The sequence below is a fragment of the Scyliorhinus torazame genome, chromosome 17 (genome assembly GCF_047496885.1).
Source record: "Scyliorhinus torazame isolate Kashiwa2021f chromosome 17, sScyTor2.1, whole genome shotgun sequence".
Lineage (NCBI taxonomy): Eukaryota > Metazoa > Chordata > Chondrichthyes > Carcharhiniformes > Scyliorhinidae > Scyliorhinus > Scyliorhinus torazame.
The window spans coordinates 184,915,440-184,939,239 of record NC_092723.1 but is presented as its reverse complement, the minus strand read 5'-3'; the positions used below and the strand labels follow the sequence as shown (position 1 = coordinate 184,939,239).

The following is a 23,800-nucleotide window of genomic DNA, read 5'->3' as shown; positions in this document are numbered from 1 at the left end:
CGACAGCGTGGGGTGGTCACAATGAGAAATCCCATTGGCCGGCTACGGGAACAGAGAATCCCACTGCCGGCTGGGGCGCTGTGCAGAAAAACGTGACCGGTGGACCGGAGAGTCCGGACCAGAAACCTTTCCGTTAAATCGGGCCCATTGTCTCATTAATGCACTGTACAACCGGAGCAAAACATCCACTGCTTTTATATTCCATTTCCCTTGCAATGACAACATTCCATTTGCCTTACTAATGACTTGCTGTACCTGCATACTAATTTTTCCTGATTCATGTACCAGAACGCCAAGATCACTCTGTACCTCAGAGTTCTGCAATCCATCTCAATTTAAATAATCTTCTGCTTTGCTATTCTTCCTGCCAAGGCAGACTTGTTCACATTTCCCCACATTCACTTCCATCTGCTAAATGTTTGCCCACTCACCCAACCTTTCTACATCACCTTGCAGACTCCTTGTGCCCTTGTCACAATTTATTTTCCTGTCCATCTTTATGTCATCGGCAAATTTACAACCATACATTTGATCTTTTAAATCAAATCATTGATATATATTGTAAATAGATGAGGTCCCAGCACTGATTCCTATGACTCCACTTGTCATATCTTGCCAACCTAAAATGATCCAGTTATCCTAACTCTTTGTTGGCTGTTAACTAACTAATCCGCTCGCCATGCTAACATGTTACCTCCTGTACCATCAGCTCTTATTTTGCATAGTAACATTTTGCTGTGGCACCTTGTCGAATGCCTTGTGGAAATCTAAGTACATCAAACCACAGGTTCCCCATAACCAACATAATGTTTTGCCTCTACAAAGAGCTCAAAAAAATTAGTCAAACTTGATTTTACTTTCACAAAACCGTGTTGACTCTGCTTGATTTCATTCAGATTTTCTAAGTGCCCCACCATAACCTCCCTAAATAGATTCCAGCAAATGACAGATGTTTTTTTTAAACTGGCCTGTCGTTTCCTGCTTTCTGTCTCTAGCTGTTTTGAATAGAGGAGTCACATTTGCCATTTTCCAATCTGAAGGGACCTTTCTAGAATAGCGGGAATTTTGGCAAGCCACTTCCTTTAAAGCCTGAAGACGAAGTCCATCAGGACCTGGGGACTTGTCAGTTTTTAGTTCTAAACATTTTCTCAGTATCCTTTCCCTGGTGATTGTAATAGTTCCTCCCTCCATAGAATCCCTAGAATCAATACAGTGCATCCATTACTGACCCTCTGAAAGAGCATTCTACCTTGGTCCACTTCCCCGCCCTATCCCCATAACTCTGCCCATTGTTCATGACCAATCCACCAAACGTGCAAAACTTTGCACTGTGGAAGGAAACCTCCTGATTCACAATTATTTCTCGGATGTAGGCTCGGCAGTGAAGACAATGCAAACGTTTGTCTGCCTGTCCTTATTTCCATTAGTAATTCCCCAGACACTCTAGAGGACCAACACTCATTTTATTTAGTCTTTTCCTTTCTAAATACCTGTAGAAACTCTTACCATCTGTTTTTATAATTCTAACTAGCTTTCTCTTATATTCTAATTTATATCTTCTTAATAACCTTTTAGTCATTCTTTGCTGCTTTTTATATTATGCCCAACCTTCTGACCTGCTACTCACGTTTGGGGAATTATATGCTTTTTCTTTCAATTTGATACTATCTTTAAGACTTCCTAAGTTCATAGAACCAGGGCAGCACGGTGGCCTAGTGGTTAGCACAGCTGCCTCACGGCGCTGAGGTCCCAGGTTCGATCCCGGCTCTGGGTCACTGTCCATGTGGAGTTTGCACATTGAAATGAAATGAAATGAAATGAAAATCGCTTATTGTCACAAGTAGGCTTCAAATGAAGTTACTGTGAAAAGCCCCTAGTCTTCCCATGTCTGCGTGGGTTTCGCCCCCACAGCCCAAAAATGTGCAGAGTAGGTGGATTGGCCGTGCTAAATTGCCCCTTAATTGGAAAAAATAATTGGGTACTCTAAATTTTTTTTTTTTTAAGTTCATATAACTAGATTTCATAGAATTTACAGTGCAGATGGAGGCCATTCGGCCCTTCCTTTAGAGTCTTTCTTTCTCACTGTAATGTATCTTTTCTGAGTATTCTGAATTTATGTGAGGCTGGGACAGACAGATTTTCAGTCCCTCAGGAATCAAGGAATTTGGGGAGGGGGATTGAAGTTGAAGCCCTAAGATCGGTCACTTGGGTCACTGTCTGTGCGGAGTCTGCCCATCCTCCCCGTGTCTGCGTGGGTTTCCTCCGGGTGCTCTGGTTTCCTCCCACAGTCCAAAGATGTGCAGGTTAGGTGGATTGGCCATGATAAATTGCCCTTCATGTCCAAAATTGCCCTTCGTGTTGGGTGGGGTTACTGGGTTATGGGGATAGGGTGGAGGTGTGGACCTTGGGTAGGGTGCTCTTTCCAAGGAGCCGGTGCAGACTTGATGGGCTGAATGGCCTCCTTCTGCACTGTAAATTCTATGAAATCAGCCATGATTGTACTGAATGGCAGAGCAGGCTTGACAGGCCGAATGGTCCACTCCTGCTCCTGTTTATTGTGTTCTTGTTTATGAAATTTAGTTTGTGTGTCTATCAGAAAAGGTTGTATTGAAAGGCTGAGCAGGCTTGGTGTGCCGTATGATCTAATCCTGCACCTTTCTCTTGTGTTCTTGTGAAGTGAATTAATTCTTCATTTGAATAATTGGTTGGCGGTTGTTTTAATCCAACAGTATAAAATCCTCAGTTCCCTTTTGCAATCTATAAAATGCTCTAACATCCAAACGCATTATTTACACCTGAATTCTCACTCTGCACATGGTTAAATAAAAAGACATTTTAATTGCTGTGAGGCAGAATATAAACACATTTATTTCAATAAAGTATTTTAAAATGATCCTATCTATCCACAGACTATGACTTCTTGATTGCACGCAATAATCCAAATTCAGTTCCCTCAGCTTCACGTTGTTGATGTCTCAAATTGGACATGAAAATAACCCATACAAAACACCAGCTGCCAAAAAAGGCCATCCTGAAGGAGACAGGGACCAGGCCATAGTTGATCATCTGGAAGGAGAAGAAATTCATCATAATCATGCAAAATAGCAAGAAAGTGGAAAATTAAAATCATACTCTTGGTTGCAATAAAACATACCTGCCCTAAAGGCCAATATATCACAGCAACCTGAAAACAAAAAACATAGATTGAAATCTGAATTAATACATCATTAAAAAAACTGATTTTACCAGTAAACTTGGATTTATTTATTTTTGTGGCGAGTAACTCATCTTCAGACTCCCCAAAGCCTGTCCACAATCTCCACGGCACAAATAAGGAGCGTGATGGAATACTCCTTACTTATTTGGATGAGGGCAGCTCCAACAAAACTCAAGAGGCTTGACACCATCCAAGACAAAGCAGCCCGCTTGATTGGCATCTCATCCACAAACATTCACTCCCTCCAACACTGATGCATAGTAGCAACCGCATGTACCATCTACAAGGTGCACTGCAGCAACTCACCTCTTGAGAGAGCACCTCCCAAACCCACGGCCACTACCATCTAGAAGGACAGCAGACACCTGGGAACCCCACCACCTGGAGGTTCCCCTCCAAGCCACTCACCATCCTGGCTTGGAAATATATCGCCGCTCCTTCACTGTTACTGGGTAAAAAGCCTGGAACTTCCTGCCTAACAGCACTGTGAGTGTACCTACACCACGTGGACTGCAGCGGTTCATGAAGATAGCTCACCACCATCTTCTCAAGGGCAATTAGAAATGGGCAATAAATGCTGGCCCAACCAGCATTGCCCACATCCCATGAGTGAATAGAAAAAAATGATATTTAGTACAATAGGTAAGACAATAAGTAATCATGCAGTATTGGACAGTGTTATACTAAAGTAAAATGGTTCATATGTTGTGGCAATAATAACAGTGAAACTGTCAGCATTCATCAACATCACTCCACTGAAACTGACAACAACTCCTGGAGTCCAGGCATGTATACAGTAACGTGGAAATCCAGATGTTGCTTCCGGTGATCCTACACTTCTCGAGAGGCTGCGCTGATGAGAACTTGCACGCTTGTCCGATTGGCTACGCTGGAGCACTCCTTGTAAAAGCTACATCTTGCTGAATGAGATGTAACTGGATTTTTAACACTATAATTACTGCTAGACATCCTCACTGGATCTGAGAAACTAATTTTATATTTGTGGAATGTCACATTTGTCCATAATAATAAGTTTCACAGACTTTTATAGAATGAAAAAAAAGTTTTTAAAATCTTTATTTTATTCTACCTTAATTGAATTGTAATCATTGGGTGTGATCTACCAGCTGCATTCTTCTTTTTTCCATTCCATCTATCTTTCTGCGAGGTATTCGACGAACGGTTGCCACCGCCTGGTGAACCCTTGAGCCGACCCCCTTAGGACGAACTTAATCCGCTCTAGCTTTATAAACCCCGCCATGTCATTTATCCAGGTCTCCACCCCCGGGGGCTTGGCTTCTTTCCACATTAGCAATATCCTACGCCGGGCTACCAGGGACGCAAAGGCCAAAACATCGGCCTCTCTCGCCTCCTGCACTCCCGGCTCTTGTGCAACCCCAAATATAGCCAACCCCCAGCTTGGTTCGACCCGGACCCCCACTACTTTTGAAAGCACCTTTGTCACCCCCATCCAAAACCCCTGTAGTGTCGGGCATGACCAAAACATATGGGTATGATTCGCTGGGCTTCTCGAGCACCTCGCACACCTATCCTCCACCCCAAAAAATTTACTGAGCCGTGCTCCAGTCATATGCGCCCTGTGTAATATCGTAAACTGAATCAGGCTTAGCCTGGCACACGAGGACGACGAGTTTACCCTGCTTAGGGCATCTGCCCACAGCCCCTCCTCGATCTCCTCCCCCAGCTCTTCTTCCTATTTCCCTTTTAGTTCATCTACCATAGTCTCCCCTTTGTCCCTCATTTCCCTATATATATCTGACACCTTACCATCCCCCACCCATGTCTTTGAGATCACTCTGTCCTGCACCTCTTGTGTCGGGAGCTGTGGGAATTCCCTCACCTGTTGCCTCGCAAAAGCCCTCAGTTGCATATACCTGAATGCATTCCCTTGGGGCAACCCATATTTCTCGGTCAGCGCTCCCAGACTCACAAACTTCCCATCCACAAACAGATCTTTCAGTTGCGTTATTCCTGCTCTTTGCCACATTCCATATCCCCCATCCATTCCCCCCGGGGCAAACCTATGGTTGTTTCTTATCGGGGACCCCCCAAGGCTCCAGTCTTTCCCCTATGCCATCTCCACTGTCCCCAAATCTTCAGTGTAGCCACCAGCACCGGGCTTGTGGTGTAGTTCCTCGGTGAGAACGGCAATGGGGCTGTCACCATAGCCTGTAGGCTAGTCCCCCTACAGGACGCCCTCTCTAATCTCTTCCACGCCGCTCCCTCCTCCTCTCCCATCCACTTACTCACCATTGAAATATTAGCGGCCCAATAATACTCACTTAGGCTCGGTAGTGCCAGCCCCCCCATCCCTGCTACGCTGTAAGAATCCCTTTCTCACTCTTGGGGTCTTCCCGGCCCACACAAAACCCATGATGCTCTTTTCGATCCTTTTTAAAAAAGCCTTCGTGATCACCACCGGGAGGCACTGAAACACAAAGAAGAATCTCGGGAGGACCACCATCTTAACCGCCTGCACCCTCCCTGCCAGTGACAGGGATACCATATCCCATCTCTTGAAATCCTCCTCCATTTGTTCCACCAACCGCGTTAAATTTAACCTATGCAATGTGCCCCAATTCTTGGCTATCTGGATCCCCAGGTAACAAAAGTCCCTTGTTACCTTCCTCAACGGTAGGTCCTCTATTTCTCTACTCTGCTCCCCTGGATGCACCACAAACAACTCACTTTTCCCCATGTTCAATTTATACCCTGAAAAATCCCCAAACTCCCCAAGTATCCGCATTATTTCTGGCATCCCCTCCGCCGGGTCTGCCACAGATAGTAACAAATCGTCCGCATACAAAGATACCCGGTGTTCTTCTCCTCCTCTAAGTACTCCCCTCCACTTCTTGGAAACCCTCAACGCTATCGCCAGGGGCTCAATCGCCAGTGCAAACAATAATGGGGACAGAGGGCATCCCTGCCTTGTCCCTCTATGGAGCCGAAAATATGCAGATCCCCGTCCATTCGTGACCACGCTCGCCATCGGGGCCCTATACAACAGCTGCACCCATCTAACATACCCCTCTCCAAAACCAAATCTCCTCAACACCTCCCACAAATAATCCCACTCCACTCTATCAAATGCTTTCTCGGCATCCATCGCCACTACTATCTCCGTTTCCCCCTCTGGTGGGGGCATCATCATTACCCCTAACAGCCTCCGTATATTCGTGTTCAGCTGTCTCCCCTTCACAAAACCAGTTTGGTCCTCATGGACCACCCCCGGGACACATTCCTCTATTCTCATTGCCATTACCTTGGCCAGGATCTTGGCATCTACATTTAGGAGGGAAATAGGTCTATAGGACCCGCATTGTAGCGGGTCCTTTTCCTTCTTGAAGCGAAGCGATATCGTTGCTTCAGGCATAGTCAGGGGCAGTTGTCCCCTTTCCTTTGCCTCATTAAAGGTCCTCGACAATACCGGGGCGAGCAAGTCCACATATTTTCTATAGAATTCGACTGGGAATCCATCCGGTCCCGGGGCCTTTCCCGCCTGCATGCTCCTAATTCCTTTCACCACTTCTTCTACCTCAATCTGTGCTCCCAGTACCACCCTTTCCTGCTCTTCCACCTTGGGAAATTCCAGCCGATCCAAAAAGCCCATCATTCTCTCCCTCCCATCCGGGGGTTGAGCTTCATATAATTTTTTATAAAATGTCTTGGACACTCCATTCACTCTCTCCGCTCCCCGCTCCATCTCTCCTTCCTCATCCCTCACTCCCCCTATTTCCCTCGCTGCTCCCCTTTTCCTCAATTGGTGTGCCAGCAACCTGCTCGCCTTCTCCCCATATTCGTACTGTACACCCTGTGCCTTCCTCCATTGTGCCTCTGCAGTGCCCGTAGTCAGCAAGTCAAATTCTACATGTAGCCTTTGCCTTTCCCTGTACAGTCCCTCCTCCGGTGCTTCCGCATATTGTCTGTCCACCCTCAAAAGTTCTTGCAGCAACCGCTCCCGTTCCTTACTCTCCTGCTTCCCTTTATGTGCCCTTATTGATATCAGCTCCCCTCTAACCACTGCCTTCAGCGCCTCCCAGACCACTCCCACCTGGACCTCCCCATTATCATTGAGTTCCAAGTACTTTTCAATGCACCCCCTCACCCTTAGACACACACCCTCATCTGCCATTAGTCCCATGTCCATTCTCCAGGGTGGGCGCCCTCCTGTTTCCTCCCCTATCTCCAAGTCTACCCAGTGTGGAGCGTGATCCGAAATGGCTATAGCCGTATACTCCGTTCCCCTCACCTTCGGGATCAACGCCCTTCCCAGCACAAAAAAGTCTATTCGCGAGTAGACTTTATGGACATAGGAGAAAAACGAGAACTCCTTACTCCTAGGTCTGCTAAATCTCCACGGGTCTACACCTCCCATCTGCTCCATAAAATCTTGAAGTACCTTGGCTGCTGCCGGCCTCCTTCCAGTCCTGTACTTCGACCTATCCAGCCCTGGTTCCAACACCGTATTAAAATCTCCCCCCATTATCAGCTTTCCCATCTCTAGGTCCGGAATGCGTCCTAGCATCCGCCTCATAAAATTGGCATCATCCCAGTTCGGGGCATATACGTTTACCAAAACCACCGTCTCCCCCTGTAGTTTGCCACTCACCATCACGTATCTGCCCCCGTTATCCGCCACTATAGTCTTTGCCTCGAACATTACCCGCTTCCCCACTAATATAGCCACCCCCCTGTTTTTCGCATCTAGCCCCGAATGGAACACCTGCCCCACCCATCCTCTGCGTAGCCTAACCTGGTCTATCAGTTTCAGGTGCGTTTCCTGTAACATAACCACATCTGCCTTAAGTTTCTTAAGGTGAGCGAGTACCCACGCCCTCTTTATCGGCCCGTTCAGCCCTCTCACGTTCCACGTGATCAGCCGGGTTGGGGGGCTTCCTACCCCCCCCCTGTCGATTAGCCATCCCCTTTTTCCAGCTCCTCACCCGGTTCCCACGCAGCTGTATCTCCCCCAGGCGGTGCCCCCCCGTCCATCCCCTCCCATACCAGCTCCCCCCTCTCCCCAGCAGCAGCAACCCAGTAATTCCCCCCTCCCACCCCCCCCCCCCCCGCTAGATCCCCCGCTAGCGTAATTACTCCCCCCATGTTGCTCCCAGAAGTCAGCAAACTCTGGCCGACCTCGGCTTCCCCCCCGTGACCTCGGCTCGCACCGTGCGACGCCCGCTCCTTCCTGCTTCTCTATTCCCGCCATGATTATCATAGCGCGGGAACCAAGCCCGCGCTTCTCCCTTGGCCCCGCCCCCAATGGCCAACGCCCCATCTCCTCCACCTCCCCTCCTCCCCCCATCACCACCCGTGGAAGAGAGAAAAGTTACCACATCGCAGGATTAGTACATAAAACTCCTCTTTCCCCCCTTTTTAACCCCCCTCTTCGCCCCCCACATTCGCCCCACCACTTTGTTCAAACGTTCTTTTTAATAACCCACTCATTCCAGTTTTTCTTCCACAATAAAAGTCCACGCTTCATCCGCCGTCTCAAAGTAGTGGTGCCTTCCTCGATATGTGACCCACAGTCTTGCCGGTTGCAGCATTCCAAATTTTATCTTCTTTTTATGAAGCACCTCAGGTTGTTCCTCCTTGCATTGTTCTCCAGTGCCTCCAACCTTTCCACACATCGTTTCTGATGTGCCTCATGCATCTCCGTCTTCACCACCAGGCCCTGTATGTCGTCCTCATTCTCGGCAGCCTTTGCCTTCACGACCCGAAGCTCCCGCTCCTGGGTCTTTTGTTCCTCCTTTAGCCCTTCGATCGCCTGTAGTATTGGGGCCAACAGCTCTTTCTTCATTTCCTTTTTGAGCTCTTCCACACAGCATTTCAAGAACTCTTGTTGTTCAGGGCCCCATGTTAAACTGACACCTTCCGACGCCATCTTGGTTTTTGCTTGCCTTCCTTGCCGCTGTTCTAAAGGATCCACTGCAATCCGGCCACTTTCTCCTCCTTTTTTCATCCGTATCTAGGGGGGGATTCCCTTCTGGTTTACCGCACAGTGTTTTTAGCCGTCAAAATTGCCGTTGGGGCTCCTATCAAGAGCCCAAAAGTCCGTTTCACCGGGAGCTGCCGAAACGTGCGACTCAGCTGGTCATCGCCGCACCCGGAAGTCCTCACCTCTGTTTTAAAGGATTGTCCCTTCAGACTGAGAGTTTTAAAAAATAAATTTAGAGTACCCAATTTTCTTTTTCCAATTAAGGGGCAATTTAGCGTGGCCAATCCACCTAACCAGCACATCTTTTGGGTTGTGGGGGTGAAACCCACGTAGACACGGCGAGAATGTGCAAACTCCACATGGACAGTGATCCAGGGCCGGGATTCGAACCCAGGTCCTCAGCGCCATAGCCCCAGTGCTAACCACTGTACCGCCGTGCTGCCCCTTGTCTGAGATTTTGGCCATACACTCTGATTTTAGTGAAGGATTGTAAAAGCACAATACTGCAGATGTTGGCAATCTGAAATGAAAACAGAAAGTGCAGATAATATGCGGCAGACCTAGCAGTATCTGTGGAGAAAAAGAGTTAATGTTTTGAGTCAAATGTTATAACGCTCCTTCAAAACCCTTCAGAGCTTCTGAAGAAGTCGTGGGCGTGATTCTCCAAAATGGAGACTAAGTGTTTGCGCCGTCGTGAACGCCGTCGTGTTTCACGACGGCGCGAAACGGGCGCGGGGACAACCGATACGGTGCTGGAGCGGTTCACGCCGCTCCAGCCTCCCCTCCCTGCGCCAAATGGGCGCCGTGCCAACTGGCGCATGCGCGGGGGACTTATTCAGCACGCAGGCCCCTACGCAACATGGCGTGGGGGTACAGGGGCCGGCCACGCAACAAAGTAGGCCCGGGGGGGGGGGGAGAGGCCGATCGCGGGCCAGACCCCATCGGAGGCCCCCCCCGCCCCGGGGACGGAGACACCCTCTCCCCCCCAGGCCGCCCCAACCCTTCGCGCAGAGTTACCGCCGGCAGCGACCAGGGGTGAACGGCGCTGGCGGGACTCAGCCCATCCGGGCCGGAGAATCGATGGCCCCGCCACAGATAGCGGCCCGCAACCGTCGCCGCACCAAAAGCGCCGGCACAACATATGACGACCATTTAGATCTGAGCAGCTCCTGAACATATTAGTGGTGATTTTCACACATTTGAGTGACTTGAGAATTTAAGCTTTTCTCAACAAGACCAACTGTTTAATTTCATATCATTGTACCACTGTGCATCATAGAATTTTACAGGCAGTATTCAGCCAATTTGCTCCATTGTGACTGCTAGCCTTAGCTTTCACTTTGCCCACTGAAATTTTCCTTTTTCAGCTAACTAAAACCCATTTCCCTTTGTTAAAATGAGTTCTATTTCTGGTGAGAATTTCTGTGTGCTAAGGCCCTGCTGTATGCATTTTTACTGCAATCGTAAGTCACATTATTAATTGTAATAGGAAGAGGTGAATGTAGAGGAAGACATTATCTTCACTACTGATATACAGGTGGGAAATCATAGAATCCCTACAGTGCAGAAGAAAGCACTTTACCCAAGCCCACTAACCCACCCTATCCCAACAACCTAACCTACACATCTTTGGTCTGTGGGAGGGAACCCACACAGACATGGGGAGAAGTGGAAAGTCCACATACGGTCAACCAAGACTGGAATTGAACCTGAGTCCCAGGCGCTGTGAGGCAGCAGTGCTTAACACTGCTGCCCAAATCATTTTGCTTTGACCAGTTCTGATTTTGGTCGTTCTAGCTTTTGGAGCTGAATAGGAGGATTTGGTCTGTAATTTAGAATTTTATAAAAAATTTTAAAAAAAAATTTTTTTAAAAACGCTGGCGCAAATGCCGCCGATTCTCCGTACCTCGGAGAGTCGCGCGCTGGCGCCTGGGCGGCGTGGCGCGGTTGCGGCGATTCTCCGGTCCGGCACGGGGCTGGGAGAATCGCCGTTTATTTGTATCAAAATGTTAACTCTTTTTTCCCCTCAACAGGTGCTGCCAGACCTGCAGAATCGTTCCAGCACTTCCTGTTTTTATTTTAGCAAAGTATTGGCCTTACCTTAGCTTTCAGCAAAAATATATTGCAACAACACGTGAAACGCAAGATCAAGCTCATTGTTGGGTTGGGCTCAATTTCACTGAAAAATACACCATGGTTTGCTGGTAGTTTTCTTTTTACCTGATATGTTTTCCAGAATGTTTCTCTCCAGACAGCAAGGATATCTTGTTTCCGTTCCATTGCACTCATACCTAAACAAAATTGGAGTTGGATGAGAATAAAGAACAACTCCACTGATAGGATACAATATTCTATTTTGATTCTTTTTTCAATAAACTTAGAATAACCAATTATTTTTTTTTTCCAATTAAGGGGCAATTTAGCATGGCCAATCCACCTATCCTGCACATCATTGGGTGGTGGGGGTGAAACCAGTGACAGTGACCTGGGGCCGGGATTGAACCCGGGACCTCAGTGCCGTAGGCATAATAATAATCTTTATTAGGTGCATCACAGTAGCACAGTGGTTAGCACTGCTGCCTCAGAGCTCCTGGGACCCGGGTTCAATTCCGGCCTTGGGTGACTGTCTGTGCGGGGTCTGCACATCCTCCCCGTGTGTGCGTGGGTTTCCTCCGGGTGCTCTGGTTTCCTCCCACAGTCCAAAGATGTGCGGGTTAGGTGGACTGGCCATGTTAAATTGCCCATTAGTGTCAACAAGGTTAGGTTGGGTTACTGGGTTACGGGGATAGGGGGTGGAGGCATGGGAAGTAAAGTGCTCTTTCTAGGGGCGGATGCATACTCGATGGGCCGATTGGCTCCTTCTCCACTGTAAATTCTATGATTCTAGTGTCACAAATAGGCTGACATTAACACTGCAATGAAGTTACTGTAAAAATCCCCTAATCCCCACACTCCGGCACCTGTTCTGGTACACTGAGGGAGAATTTAGAATGTCCAAATTACCTATCAGCACGTCTTTCGGGACTTGTGCGAGGAAACCTGAGCACCTGGAGGAAACCCACGCAGACACGGACAGAATGTGCAGACGCTGCACAGACAGTGACCCAAACCGGGAATTGAACCCGAGACCCTGGCGCTGTGAAGCAACAGTGCTAACCACTGTGCTCCCGTGCCACCCTCGCCTAGTTTGATTCTATGCTTCTTCACAGTATGCCCTGTTGAGGGACCACTAGAATTCTATTAATGGAAATTAATTAAAATGATGAGAACTTCCATTCAGAAACTGTTAGGAACATATAAACATCGGACTTGAGAACGAAGGCCACTGGACAAGGTAAGCAGCTGGCTGCTTCCACCTCAGATGTGCATCCTGGGGACACACCTCGACGTAGTGGTGGAGCAAGGAGGGCCAAGCACATCGAGGATCACTGAGGGCACCGGGGGAGGGGTGGGCGAGATGGGGGGCAGGTAGGGGGTGTGGGAGGGTGGGGGAGTTGGGGGGACCTGGAATGATCCTGAGGCGTACAAGTTCAGGGCTGCGATGACCTTGACAGCCATCGTGAACAGGTGTCCTCCTCCACGTGGTGCCAAGTCCGCGAGGACATGACACAGATGTTGCACCATCTCCTTGTTGAGGCAGAGCCTCCTGCAGCATGCACAGTCCATCATTTGTTCCAATGACCAGTGATGCCTGTACACCCTTGGCCATCGCAAGACTCCCCCTCTAGATCCCTCCCTGGCTTGATGGGCGGCCGGGTCCTCAGGGTGTGGGGCAAGGTCCGGCACATGGGCCGTCGCCTCGAGCATTAGCAGATATTGCTGCTGCCATCTCTGGCGTCTGGCCGCATCGCGTAGCGCCAACACCACAAGGGTAACTTCTGAGTCCTACATCCCTGCAATAGCGTTCAATATCTGTAAGGAATTGGGAGAGGGTGTTAGACTGACAAACAGCAGGTGGCTCCCACCTCGGGACCCTCAATTCCCCCTCTGATCCCCCCCTCCTCCCCCAACCTGGAACAGCCTGCCCACGCACACCCGGCCGCAGCGGACCCCCATCACTGTCGAGAACAGGAGTGGGAGATTGCAAATGCTCGCATTCAAAATATCGTCTTGCACCTTTGACTTTGTCTATATGTATGTTTCTGGAACATACCTCTTCATTCACCTGAGGAAGGAGCAGTGCTCCGAAAGCTAGTGACATCGAAACAAACCTGTTGGACTTTAACCTGGTGTTGTAAGACTTCTTACTGTGCCCACCCCAGTCCAACGACGGCATTTCCACATCAGGAGTAGGAGAGGGGAATGTTTTGGAGATCTACAGGAAACTGATGGAATGGGACGGAGCCCCAATAGGGGAGGTGAAGAGAAACTGGAAAGAAGAGCTGGGTGGGGACTGGGAGGCTGGATTATGGGAGAAGGCCCTGAGGTGAGTCAATGCATCCTCGTCCTGTGCCAGGCTCAGCCTGATACAATTTAAGGTGGTCTACAGGGTACACATGAGGGTGGCGTGGATGAGCAGGTTCTTTGAGGGGTAGAGGATAGGTGTGGATGCTGTGCGGGGGGTCCTACGAACCATGTCCATATGTTTTGGGCATGTCCAAGGTTGAGGGGTTTCTGGCAGGGGTTTGCTGACGTCATGTCAGAAGTATTAAAGGTGAGGGTAGTGCCGAGTCCAGAGGTGGCGATCTTTGGCATGTCGGATCTGGGAGCCCAGGGGGTTAGAGAGGCCGATGTCCTGGCCTTTGCCTCCCTGGTGGCCCAGAGATGGATTTTACTAGGATGGAGGGACTCGGAACCCCCAAAGTCAGGGGTATGGGTTAGTGACATGGCGGGGTTTCTCAGACTAGAGAAAATTAAATTTGCCTTGAGGGATTACTGCAGGGATTTGTCTGGAGGTGGCAGCCATTCATCGACTCCTTACAGAAAAATTAAGCTGTCAGCAGAGGTGGGGGGTGGGGGGGTGGGGGGTGGGTGGTGGGGGGGGGGGGGGGGAGAGGAGGCCTGGGTGGTTGAGTAAGGTCAGGAAAACGAGTGGAAAGGGGGCTGGGGGAGGTGGTCCTGTTTGTGTAAGCCAGGTTGGCTGGGGTTTGTTACTGGGGTGGGGGGGGGGGGGGGGGGGGGGGGGGTTGGTTATATTGTTTTGTTCTTGTTGAAACTTGATGTTTAAAATTGTTAAAATTATAAATGCCGGGATAAAATATTTTATTTTTAAAAAATCAAAAATACATCAAAGATCAAAAATGTGATACTATGTTCTACCACCAGATGGAGCTGGGGGGGGGGCAGACCTATAAAAAGGAATGCCTCTCAGGCTTCTGGGAGAGTGTAGAGAAGGGGAGAGAAGGTTAGAGAGACAAGAAGCAGAATACAATTTAAGATAGTGTGCATGAGACATGTGTTAGTTTAGTGTAGTTTAGTTAGAATATTGCTTGCTTTAGGAATAGTGATCGAACTGTATCATCAGTGGTATAATAAATATTAGCTTTGTTATTTGATTTAGCTTTTTGTGGTTTTTGTGTACACTCATAGAATCATAGAATCAGAGAATTCACAGCGCAGAAGGAGGCCATTCGGCCCGTCGAGTCTACTCCGGCCCTTGGAAAGAGCACCCTACCCAGGCCTATGCCTCCACCCTATCCCAGCAACCCCACCTGACATTTTGGACACTAAGGGACAATTTAGAAAGGCCAATCCACCTAACCTGCACAGCTTTGGACGACACTACAAATCCATCCTGAGTGTAAGCAACACAAAAAACACCACAATCACGTTGACAACGGCGGGAGCAGAAAATCCCGCTTGTGGGCAGCCCGGATCTGCCACTGAAAAACACAGGTACCCGTCCTTGGAATTATTTTCATCACTGGGGAGCTGGACCCGCTGGCCAGACCGGCTCCTCAGAGATTAGGCCACTGTTTTGAAAGGATGCCCAGATCTCTAAGTGAACTTTAGAGTCCTCCACACCCCGACCTATGCAATGTCACCCCCCCCCCCCCACACACACATGGGCAGTACCCCACACCCCACCCCAAGTGATGACACCCCACAATGGGGTCTTTGAGGGCCCACCATTTTTCAGGTCTTCCCACACCCCATTTCGGGCCCATCCCCTCCCAGACTCCACCCTTCAACCTTCCAGAGGCCCCTCTATACCTGCCCCCCCCCCACCCTTCATACCCCTCAATCCTTCTTCCCAGGCCCTGAACCTTGGCGATGCCACCCTAGCAGCAGGCGCACCTTGGCAGTGCTCCTGCCGGCTTTGCAGTGTCACCCAGGCACCTTGGCAGCACCAGGGTGCCAGCCTGGCAGTGCCAATATGCCTGCATTCCAGGAGGAGGGCAGGAGGCCACCTTGCACTGTCCCTTAACACCCAGGGGCCTCCGGTGGCCAGGGAGAACCCCTGAGTGCTGTTCCACCTGGTACACATTTGTGTGGATCAGTACTGAACGGCTGGGGATTTTCTGGGGAGGCCATTAGGTGCCGGGAGTCCAGTAGATCCAAGGCATGCTCACTTAATTGGGTTTAAAACCTAACTCATGCACGCGAGGCTTGGTCACGCCCATTGTGCACTGACTGGCGGGAAGCCTGCGGGAGACCTCTCCCAGCATCAACCGGCCATGTTGCGCTCCCGCAAGGGCGCGCATGGCTGGTAGATCGCACCTGTCGTCTCGCTGTGAAACTCTTGAGACAAACTTACACCTTGTTGAATTAAAAAAAAAATTTAGTATACCCAATTCATTTTTCCAATTAAGGGGCAATTTAGCGTGGCCAATTCACCTACTCTGCACATCTTTTGGGTTGTGGGGGCGAAACCCACGCAAACATGGGGAGAATGTGCAAACTCCACACAGACAGTGACCCAGAGCCGGGATCGAACCTGGGACCTCGGCGCCGTGAGGCTGCAGTGCTACCACTGCGCCACCGTGCTGCCTTACACCTTGTTGAATGAGGTTTTTAAAAAAAATATAGAGTACCCAATTATTTTTTCCCAATTAAGGGGCAATTTAGGGTGGCCAATCCACCTACCCTGCACATCTTTTGGGTTACAAAAGAGAAAATGCTGGAAAATCTCTGCAGGTCTGGTAGCATCTGTAGGGAGAGAAAAGAGCTAACGTTTCGAGTCTGATGACACTTTGTCAAAGCTTTTGGCTTGTAGGGGTGAGAACCACGCAGGCACGGGGAGAATGTGCAAGCTCCACACAGACAGTGACCCGGGGCCGGGATCGAACCCGGGTCCTCGGCGGCGTGAGGCAGCAGTGCTAACCCCTGTGCAACTCTGAATGAGGTTTTATTGGTGTACGATATTCATAATTACTGCTGCACAGCCTCACTGGGCCTGAGAAGCTAATTTTATAGTTCTCCAAAATTATAAAGAGAAAATCAGTTTATCTGATCTTAGTCTTATTCTAACTTAATGCAATGATAATACTTCTTTAACTGAAAACTTAAATTACTTGGAAAATATGCTGAACTGTGGTTTCTGTTACTCTGCACCCAGTTACATAACCTTTGTTTCTGCTTTGGTAACCATAATAACCTTTGGCTCCATTTGTGTTGACAGACCTACCTCTGGCGTTAATATTAACAGCCAATTGAATGATTTGCAAAATCAGTTTTCGGCACCTAGTTCATCAAATGGCGAAATGTTATACAGTACCAATAATCACTTTTGCAGCATTCCTCCTCGGACTATATTCCCTTAATCCAATGCTGCAGTACACATGGTTCAAAGTTTTTTTGGGAAGGGGTTTACTGGTCTCCATTTTTGTCCAAAATTCTGACTATATTTAAATAACAAGGGCAAACACATACTGCCCAATCGGATTATACACTTTCTCTAATCTGTTGCAGTTGTACATTAGAGATACCAGTGTTAGAAAGCCAAGGCACATTAGGATTTTAGGGCCATAACTATTGCTATCAGAAACATTTCCATTGGTCGATTATTTACAATTTCAAAACAAACATTCATTTAGATGATGCGCTTAACAAACACCCATACACAACTGAATTTTAGCTTTGCTCTAGGTTAAAAATGGCTCATTCACAGTCTGTTGGTCTACCTCGCACACTTTGTGGGCGCAAGTTAGATATTAACTGCTCTCCCAGGCTAGGTACCTACCTATGTAATAGGCACTGATGCCAACGGGAGTCATCACCAGTTGGTCACACGCCACCTTCCGCATGATGCTGCCCAATCCCTTACCGGGGAACACCTTATCCATGAACTTCAGCCACAGGTAGAAGAAATTCCCATGGAAGCTTAAAGCCAGAAGGGCAACATTTCTCGTCTGCTTCAAGTCGATACTCTTGGGTGTTATAAGTTTCTGCTGGGCCAGATCCCCCATTGCGAAAATGCAGCTGTAGCAGACCACATTGGAGAGCCAGGGGAACCTCTCAACCTGGGAGATGAGAACTTTCCACATCACTCATTGATCTGCAGAGGACTCACTCACTTGGTTTAGGTAAGCCCTCTTCTTTCTCACACAATAAAAAAAACCTCCGGAGAACATTGGGCCGGGCAGCTGACAGCTAGAGGGAGGGTAGCTAGAGCTACAACGTTATACCCACCTCTTGTTAGAACCTCTCCTTTGTTGATGGTCAGAAATCAGTGTGACATCACTTAAACTGCTGCATACTCAGTCCTGAGGACATCGCCCCTGCTAAATATCTTTCACATGGCTTTGTGGAATATATATAACGAGTTACTGCTTCACTTGACCTGGGTTATTTTTTAAAAATTGATGAATAAAGGTTCGTACTTTTACTAAACTCTAATCCTTTCAACCAGGAGCAGTTTATAAACCAAGACTGGAGAAAGAGATTGATCAAAGGTGGATTAATCTGTTAAACAATGGAAATTTAGTGGGTGAGGAAAATCAGAGCACAAGGGGAGAGGGGCATTAAATAACAAATACATATGTAAATAATTAGAACATACAGTACCTTAGACTTTATGTAGAGGACATAGAGTACAAGAGCATTGGGGTTATGTTAAAATTGTATCAAACGCTGGTTCAGCCTCCGCTGAGTATTCTGTCCAGTTCTTTTTTAAATTTTATTCCAAATGTAAACAATAACAACACCACATTCCAACAAAACAGAGGGTTTTTTTTAATTTAGAGTACCCAATTCATTTTTCCAATTAAGGGGCAATTTAGCATATTCAATCCACCTACCTTGCACATCTTTGGGTTGTGGGGGCGAAACGCACGCAAACACAGGGAGAATGGTCAAACTCCACACGGACAGAGACCCAGAGCCGGGATCGAACCTGGGACCTCGGCAACGTGAGACTGCAGTGCTACCACTGCGCCACCGTGCTGCCCTCAACAAAACAGAATTAACAGTTTGTACATTTTCCCCCTTTTAATCCCACCACTCCCCATCCCCCCTCCTCCCCCCGCAACGAACAGCTCCTCAAATATTATCTCCCCAAACACGGGTGAAAAGGACCAAAAACAACAACTTCAAGCAGGAGACACCCTGTGTGAGACCGTTCACTCCATGGTCGCCACCGGACGTTGTGTCCCGTTCTGGACACCGCAATTTAGGGAGGATTTGAAGGCATTAGAAGGTGCAGAAAAGTTTCACAAGAATGGTTCCACGGATGAGGAACTTCAGTTATTGGAGAAGTTGGGATTCTTTTCCTTGCAGAAGAGAAGGTTGAGAGGAGATTCAACAGAGATTTTCCAAAATCATTGGGGGTCTAGCAGATTAGATAGAGAGAAACTCTTCCCATTGGTGGAAGGATGGAGAAGCAGAGGACACAAAGTTCAGGTAATTGGCAGTGGAAGCAATGGTAACACGAGGAAACATTTTCTCACTGCAAGTGGTCAGGATCAAGGATGAGCTGCCTGAGGATGTGGTGGAGGCAGATTCAACTGAGGCCTTCAAAAAGGGCCTTCTTTATCTGAAAAAGAAGAATTACGAGGAGAAGGTGGTGGAATGGTACAAGGTGGATTTCTCATTCAGAGGACCATAATGACCCAAATAGCCACCATCTCTCATTTAGAGAACCATGATGTGCTAAATGGCCACCATCTGTGCTGTAACCATTCTGTAATTTTGTTAACAATTAATTCAATCTAAAGAGATAAAGGGCACGGTTTACCAGCCATATTTCGCCCGAAAGGGGGCAAGGCCGGTAGATGCCAGGAGATCCTTCTTCCAGGATCTACCCGGCTTGCCACGCCTTGCGAGATCACCTTCGAAGGCCCCAGATGCTTGCCCTCTGGGCAGGGTAGCATCCTGACTGGTGCCATCTGGGTGCCAGGCTGGCACTGCCAAGGTGACAGACAGGGACATTGCCAGGCTGGCATTTTCCTATGCTGGGGATAGGGCCCAGGGTGTCCTGTGGGTGTGGTGTGGGTTGTGGTGGGCCCCTAGGACCACCTTATAGGTGAACTGGGGCTTTGGGGAGGTTCAGGGGTCCTGTCAGGGGGTTGAGAGATCGGGGCATCATTTAACAATGGCTTCTTGATCTCTTCCTGCACTGAAGAAGTCCGGCGAGTGGAGCTGAGGCCTCGAATTGAAACAAAGTCCTGACAGATAGCGTGGTGTTTCTCGGTGCTGTGAGCGCCAGAAAACACCTGGCTAAATATGCTCATCATGGGACTCTATTCCAATTTGGTTAGATCGCGACCAAAATAAAAATGAACTAAATAGAGGATGACCGCATTAAAGGGATCTGTAAGTAAATACAAGGTCACATAAATAAATAGCAGATAAAGGAATACTGAACTTAAAACATATCAAACATAAGTCATATATGATGTAAGGCGTTAGACTCAAGAAGGTGCAGAGAAGATTTACAAGGATGGATCATTTTAACCGTGAGGAACGATTCGATAGGTTGGGCTTGGTTTCTTTGGAATAGAGGCAGGAGGAACTTTAATTGTACTGTATAAAACTATAATAGGAGAGGAGGAACCTTTTTGCCTTAGCAGAAAAGGCCTCCCTATAGTGCCAGGGCATAGGGCATCTCTGAATGGAAGCGGAACTGCCAAAAGTCATGGTCCATGTTGAAACCATAGTATAGGTTGGAAAAAGGTTCAGGTTCCACAGAGTTTCAGGAGCTAGAGAAGGAGCTGGAGAATAGGATTTCACAGGTGGTAACCTCTGGATTATTTCCAATGCCTTGTGCTAGTGAGTATAGGAGCAGTGAGATAAGATAGGTTAACATGAGACTGGAGAAATGTGGTAGGTTTTCAGATTGCTGGGGCATTGGGACCTGTTTTGAGGCAGGAGGGACTGGTACAAAATGGATGGGTTGTACCACATCACAGCTGAGAACAAAGTTTTCACAGTCAGGGTTTAAACAAATTGGCAGGAACAGGTGCGTCAGGATGAGCGGCACAGTAGCACAGTGGTTAGCACTGCTGCTTCACAGCGCCAGGGTCCCAGGTTCAATTCCCGGCTTGGGTCACCGTCTGTGTGGAGTCTGCACATTCTCCCCGTGTCTGCGTGGGTTCCTCCGGGTGCTCCAGTTTCCTCTCACAAGTTCCGAAAGACGTGCTGTTAGGTGAATTGGACATTCTGAATTCTCCCTCAGTGTACCCGAACAGTTGCCAGAGTGTGGCGACTAGGGGCTTTTCATAGTAACTCCATTACAGTGTTAATGTAAGCCTACTTGTGACACTAATAAAGATTATTATTATAAAAGTAGGAGAGAGGTGATATAACGTGCACAGAAGGCTGGGAGCAACAAACCAGAATAATGAGTTGTTCAGAAATAGAAGAGTCAAAGAGAGGGAAAATACGAGACAGGCTGGATGAGTTAAGAGTGCTTGGGTGTAAATTCACGGGCTGTGGTAAATAAGGTTGGCGAACTGTGGTCATAATGAGCCACATGGAATTACGATGGTGTAGCACCGTCAATATGACGCGAGGCAGGTTGAGGTAATGTCAATTGAAGGCTTTATTAAGCAGAACTTTATCCCCAGCAGCGTGGTTACAGAATGCAGCTGCTGAGGGAAATGGAGGGAAAAGCTGGGTTCTTATACCGGCATTTCTGGGTGGAGTCTAGTAGGTGGCAGATCCTATCAGGACCTGGCATCCCTCCACCAATAGCCTGTCGACGCGTGGTGTACCGTATTACCCCTAATACATACCACCACAGATGGAAGGGCAATAAGAGAAACAAGAAGAAGAACAGGCATTTAATATTCCTGGCTCAAATGTATTCAAGAGAGGTAGGGGAGAAAAAAGGTGCAGGGTGGCAGCATTGGTCAAAGATATAGCACTAGAAAGGGATGATGTACCTGAGGGTTAGAATTAAGAAACAAGAGGGGAACTATTACGCTGCTGGGTGTCTACTATAGGTCACCAAAAATTGGGATGGAGACAGTGTATCAAATCAATGATTCAAAAACTTGAAATTAGTGATAATTGGGGACTTCACTCATGCTAATATAGACGGAGAAAATAACAGGGCAAAGAGCTGGAGGTGTTCCTGAAATGCACAGAAGAACGTTCTTGATTGGTATGTTTCCAGCCCAAAGAGGTAAGGTGCAGAGGACTGGATCTAGTTCTGGGAATGAAGTGGTTTAACTAGAGCTTGTTTCTTTGGGAGAGTATTTGGGAAAAGTGACTCTTGGTTGAGAGTAGTTATGGAAAAGTCAAATGTGAAAATAACGGGAGAAGTGCTAATTTCAAAAAGGGGTCCTGGCTCAGTGGATTGGAATCAAAGATGACAGGTTGAACAGCAAATAACCAATGGGAGGCCTTCAAAGAACACATGTTTTCAGGCTAGGCACATTCCCACAACAGGGAAAGGACGATCATAGCAAGCTAGAGCTCCCTGAATGACAAAAAATCATTGGAACTTCCTCACAGTGGCGAATAAACTGTATCCATTGCACTTGTCCACAGACTATGTATTGGAATCTACACTGGAACCTGCTGAACATTAGAGAGCCAGAATTGCACAACCCCCTCTCCAGAGCATTTGGGGCACGTGGTAAGAAGTTCATAAGATACAGGAGCAGAATTAGACAATTTGGTCGATCGAGTCTGTTCCGCAATATGATCATGGCTGATCTCGTCCTGGCCTTAACTCCACCGTCCTGCCCATTCTCCATAACCCTTCAACCCATTACCAATTAAAAATCTGTCTGACTCCTCCTTAAATTTACTCATTGTCCCAGCATCCACCGCACTCTGGGGTAGCGAATTCCACAGATTCACAACCCTTTGGGATAAATAGTTTCTGCTCAACTCTGTTCTAAATTTGCTACCTCTTATCCTCAAACTATGACCGCTCCTAGAATGCCCCAGAAGAGGAAGCATCCGCTCCTTAACCAGTCAGATTGAAGATTACTCACAAGCAGCACAGGGTCTGAACCAGGAAGTGTCAGTACAGTGAAAGCACAGTGAAAGACAGAATCAGAACAGTGCAGTAGGATGCCATTCGGCCCATCGAGTCTGTACTAACCCTTTGAAAGAGCACCTTACCTCGGCTCAATCCCCCACCCCATCCCTGTAACCCCACTTGGGGCAATTTATCATGGCCAATCCACCTAACCTGCACATTTTTGGACTGTGGGAGGAAACCGGAGCACCCGGAGGAAACCCACGCAGACACAGGGAGAACGTGCAGATTTCACACAGTCAGTGACCCAAGACCGGAATTGAACCTGGGACCCTGGCGCTGTGAGGCAGCACTGTGCCACCCCAAAGAGAGAGAAGGAAATGTAGGATTAAGAGAAAATTAAAGTTTTTTAAAGATTCAACTTTTAAAGCAATAATTAAAAATCTGAAGGAATAAGATTTCACGAGTACAAGTTAATTTTTAGTTCCAGAGAAGTTGTTTGGCAGTAATTAAGACTTACCACAGGCAATTGTTTTTTAAACAAATTGTTTATACTGGAAATGACAAGCTGTATTTTTTTTCTGGCAAGTTTAATGGATATCTAAGTACAGGAAGTTCCCTGTGTTCCATGTATTTTAAAAAATTGTCTGTTGGAGAGAAAGTATTCTCACGGATCTTTCTGGATAAGCAGAATAACCTCAACAGCAGCAGGGGATGTGTATGTGTGGAGGGGAGAGGGGGCCTTCGTTATAACTGTGCACGCGCATTGTCCAGAAGATTCTGTCCAATTTACACTTGAATAATGGTGAGAGCTGTTAGCATCACTGTCGCATTCTACAACAAAATCCAGCCACATGATGATTAAAATTAAACAGCCAAAGGAGGCTTATGATAATGTATCCAATTGTAATTCAGTTGAGAACTAGAATAACTGTGAAAGTACTGGGAAAATTCAGAATTGAAATAAAAGGGCAAGGAGCGTGTATCAGTGTAAATTAGCAGCTGATATAAAAGAGAATCCAAAAGTCTTTTTTAACTATATGGATAGTAAAAGGTGATGCACGATCAATGACCACTAAAGCGAGGTTGTAGTCCAACTGAAGGCTTTAATAAGCTAGATGTTTCCCCCAGCAGCTCAGGAACAGAATGAAAGCTGCAGGGGCGGCACGGGCTCTTATACCCCGCCTAGCAGGGCGGAGCTACCATACATCCTAACCAATAGAAAGCATACAGTTTCCACCAATGGTGCTCCACCATACCAGGTACCATAATACCTCTACTACCACATTCACCCCCTGCGAGGGTGGTG

The 23,800-nt window shown here is 47.8% G+C and overlaps 3 protein-coding genes across 4 annotated transcripts in view; 1 reads left to right on the top strand and 2 right to left on the bottom strand.

The window, feature by feature from the left end:
* Window positions 1-17,744, bottom strand: part of LOC140394502 (bMERB domain-containing protein 1-like) — a 145,789-nt gene extending 128,045 nt beyond the window's left edge. Inside the window, exon 1 of the mRNA XM_072481829.1 lies at window positions 17,302-17,744. Within this exon, the coding sequence (XP_072337930.1) occupies window positions 17,302-17,605 (304 nt within the window). The 5' untranslated portion in view covers window positions 17,606-17,744. The remainder of the gene's footprint in view (window positions 1-17,301) is intronic.
* On the bottom strand, window positions 2,819-17,884 carry LOC140394503 (mpv17-like protein). The gene is made up of 4 exons (XM_072481832.1): window positions 17,751-17,884; window positions 11,400-11,470; window positions 3,155-3,184; window positions 2,819-3,066 (listed from the first exon to the last, which is right to left on the bottom strand). The coding sequence occupies exons 2-4, from the start codon at window positions 11,466-11,468 to the stop codon at window positions 2,911-2,913; spliced, it is 255 nt and encodes an 84-aa protein (XP_072337933.1). The 5' UTR covers window positions 11,469-11,470; window positions 17,751-17,884; the 3' UTR covers window positions 2,819-2,910.
* pdxdc1 (pyridoxal-dependent decarboxylase domain containing 1) overlaps window positions 17,564-23,800 on the top strand; it is a 111,481-nt gene continuing 105,244 nt past the window's right edge. Inside the window, exon 1 of one of the 2 annotated variants that reach the window (XM_072481822.1) lies at window positions 17,564-17,644. The gene's annotated coding sequence lies outside the window, so the exon portion shown is untranslated. Of the gene's footprint in view, window positions 17,645-22,119; window positions 22,141-23,800 lie in introns of those variants that run through there. The other variant, XM_072481823.1, reaches the window with a different exon arrangement.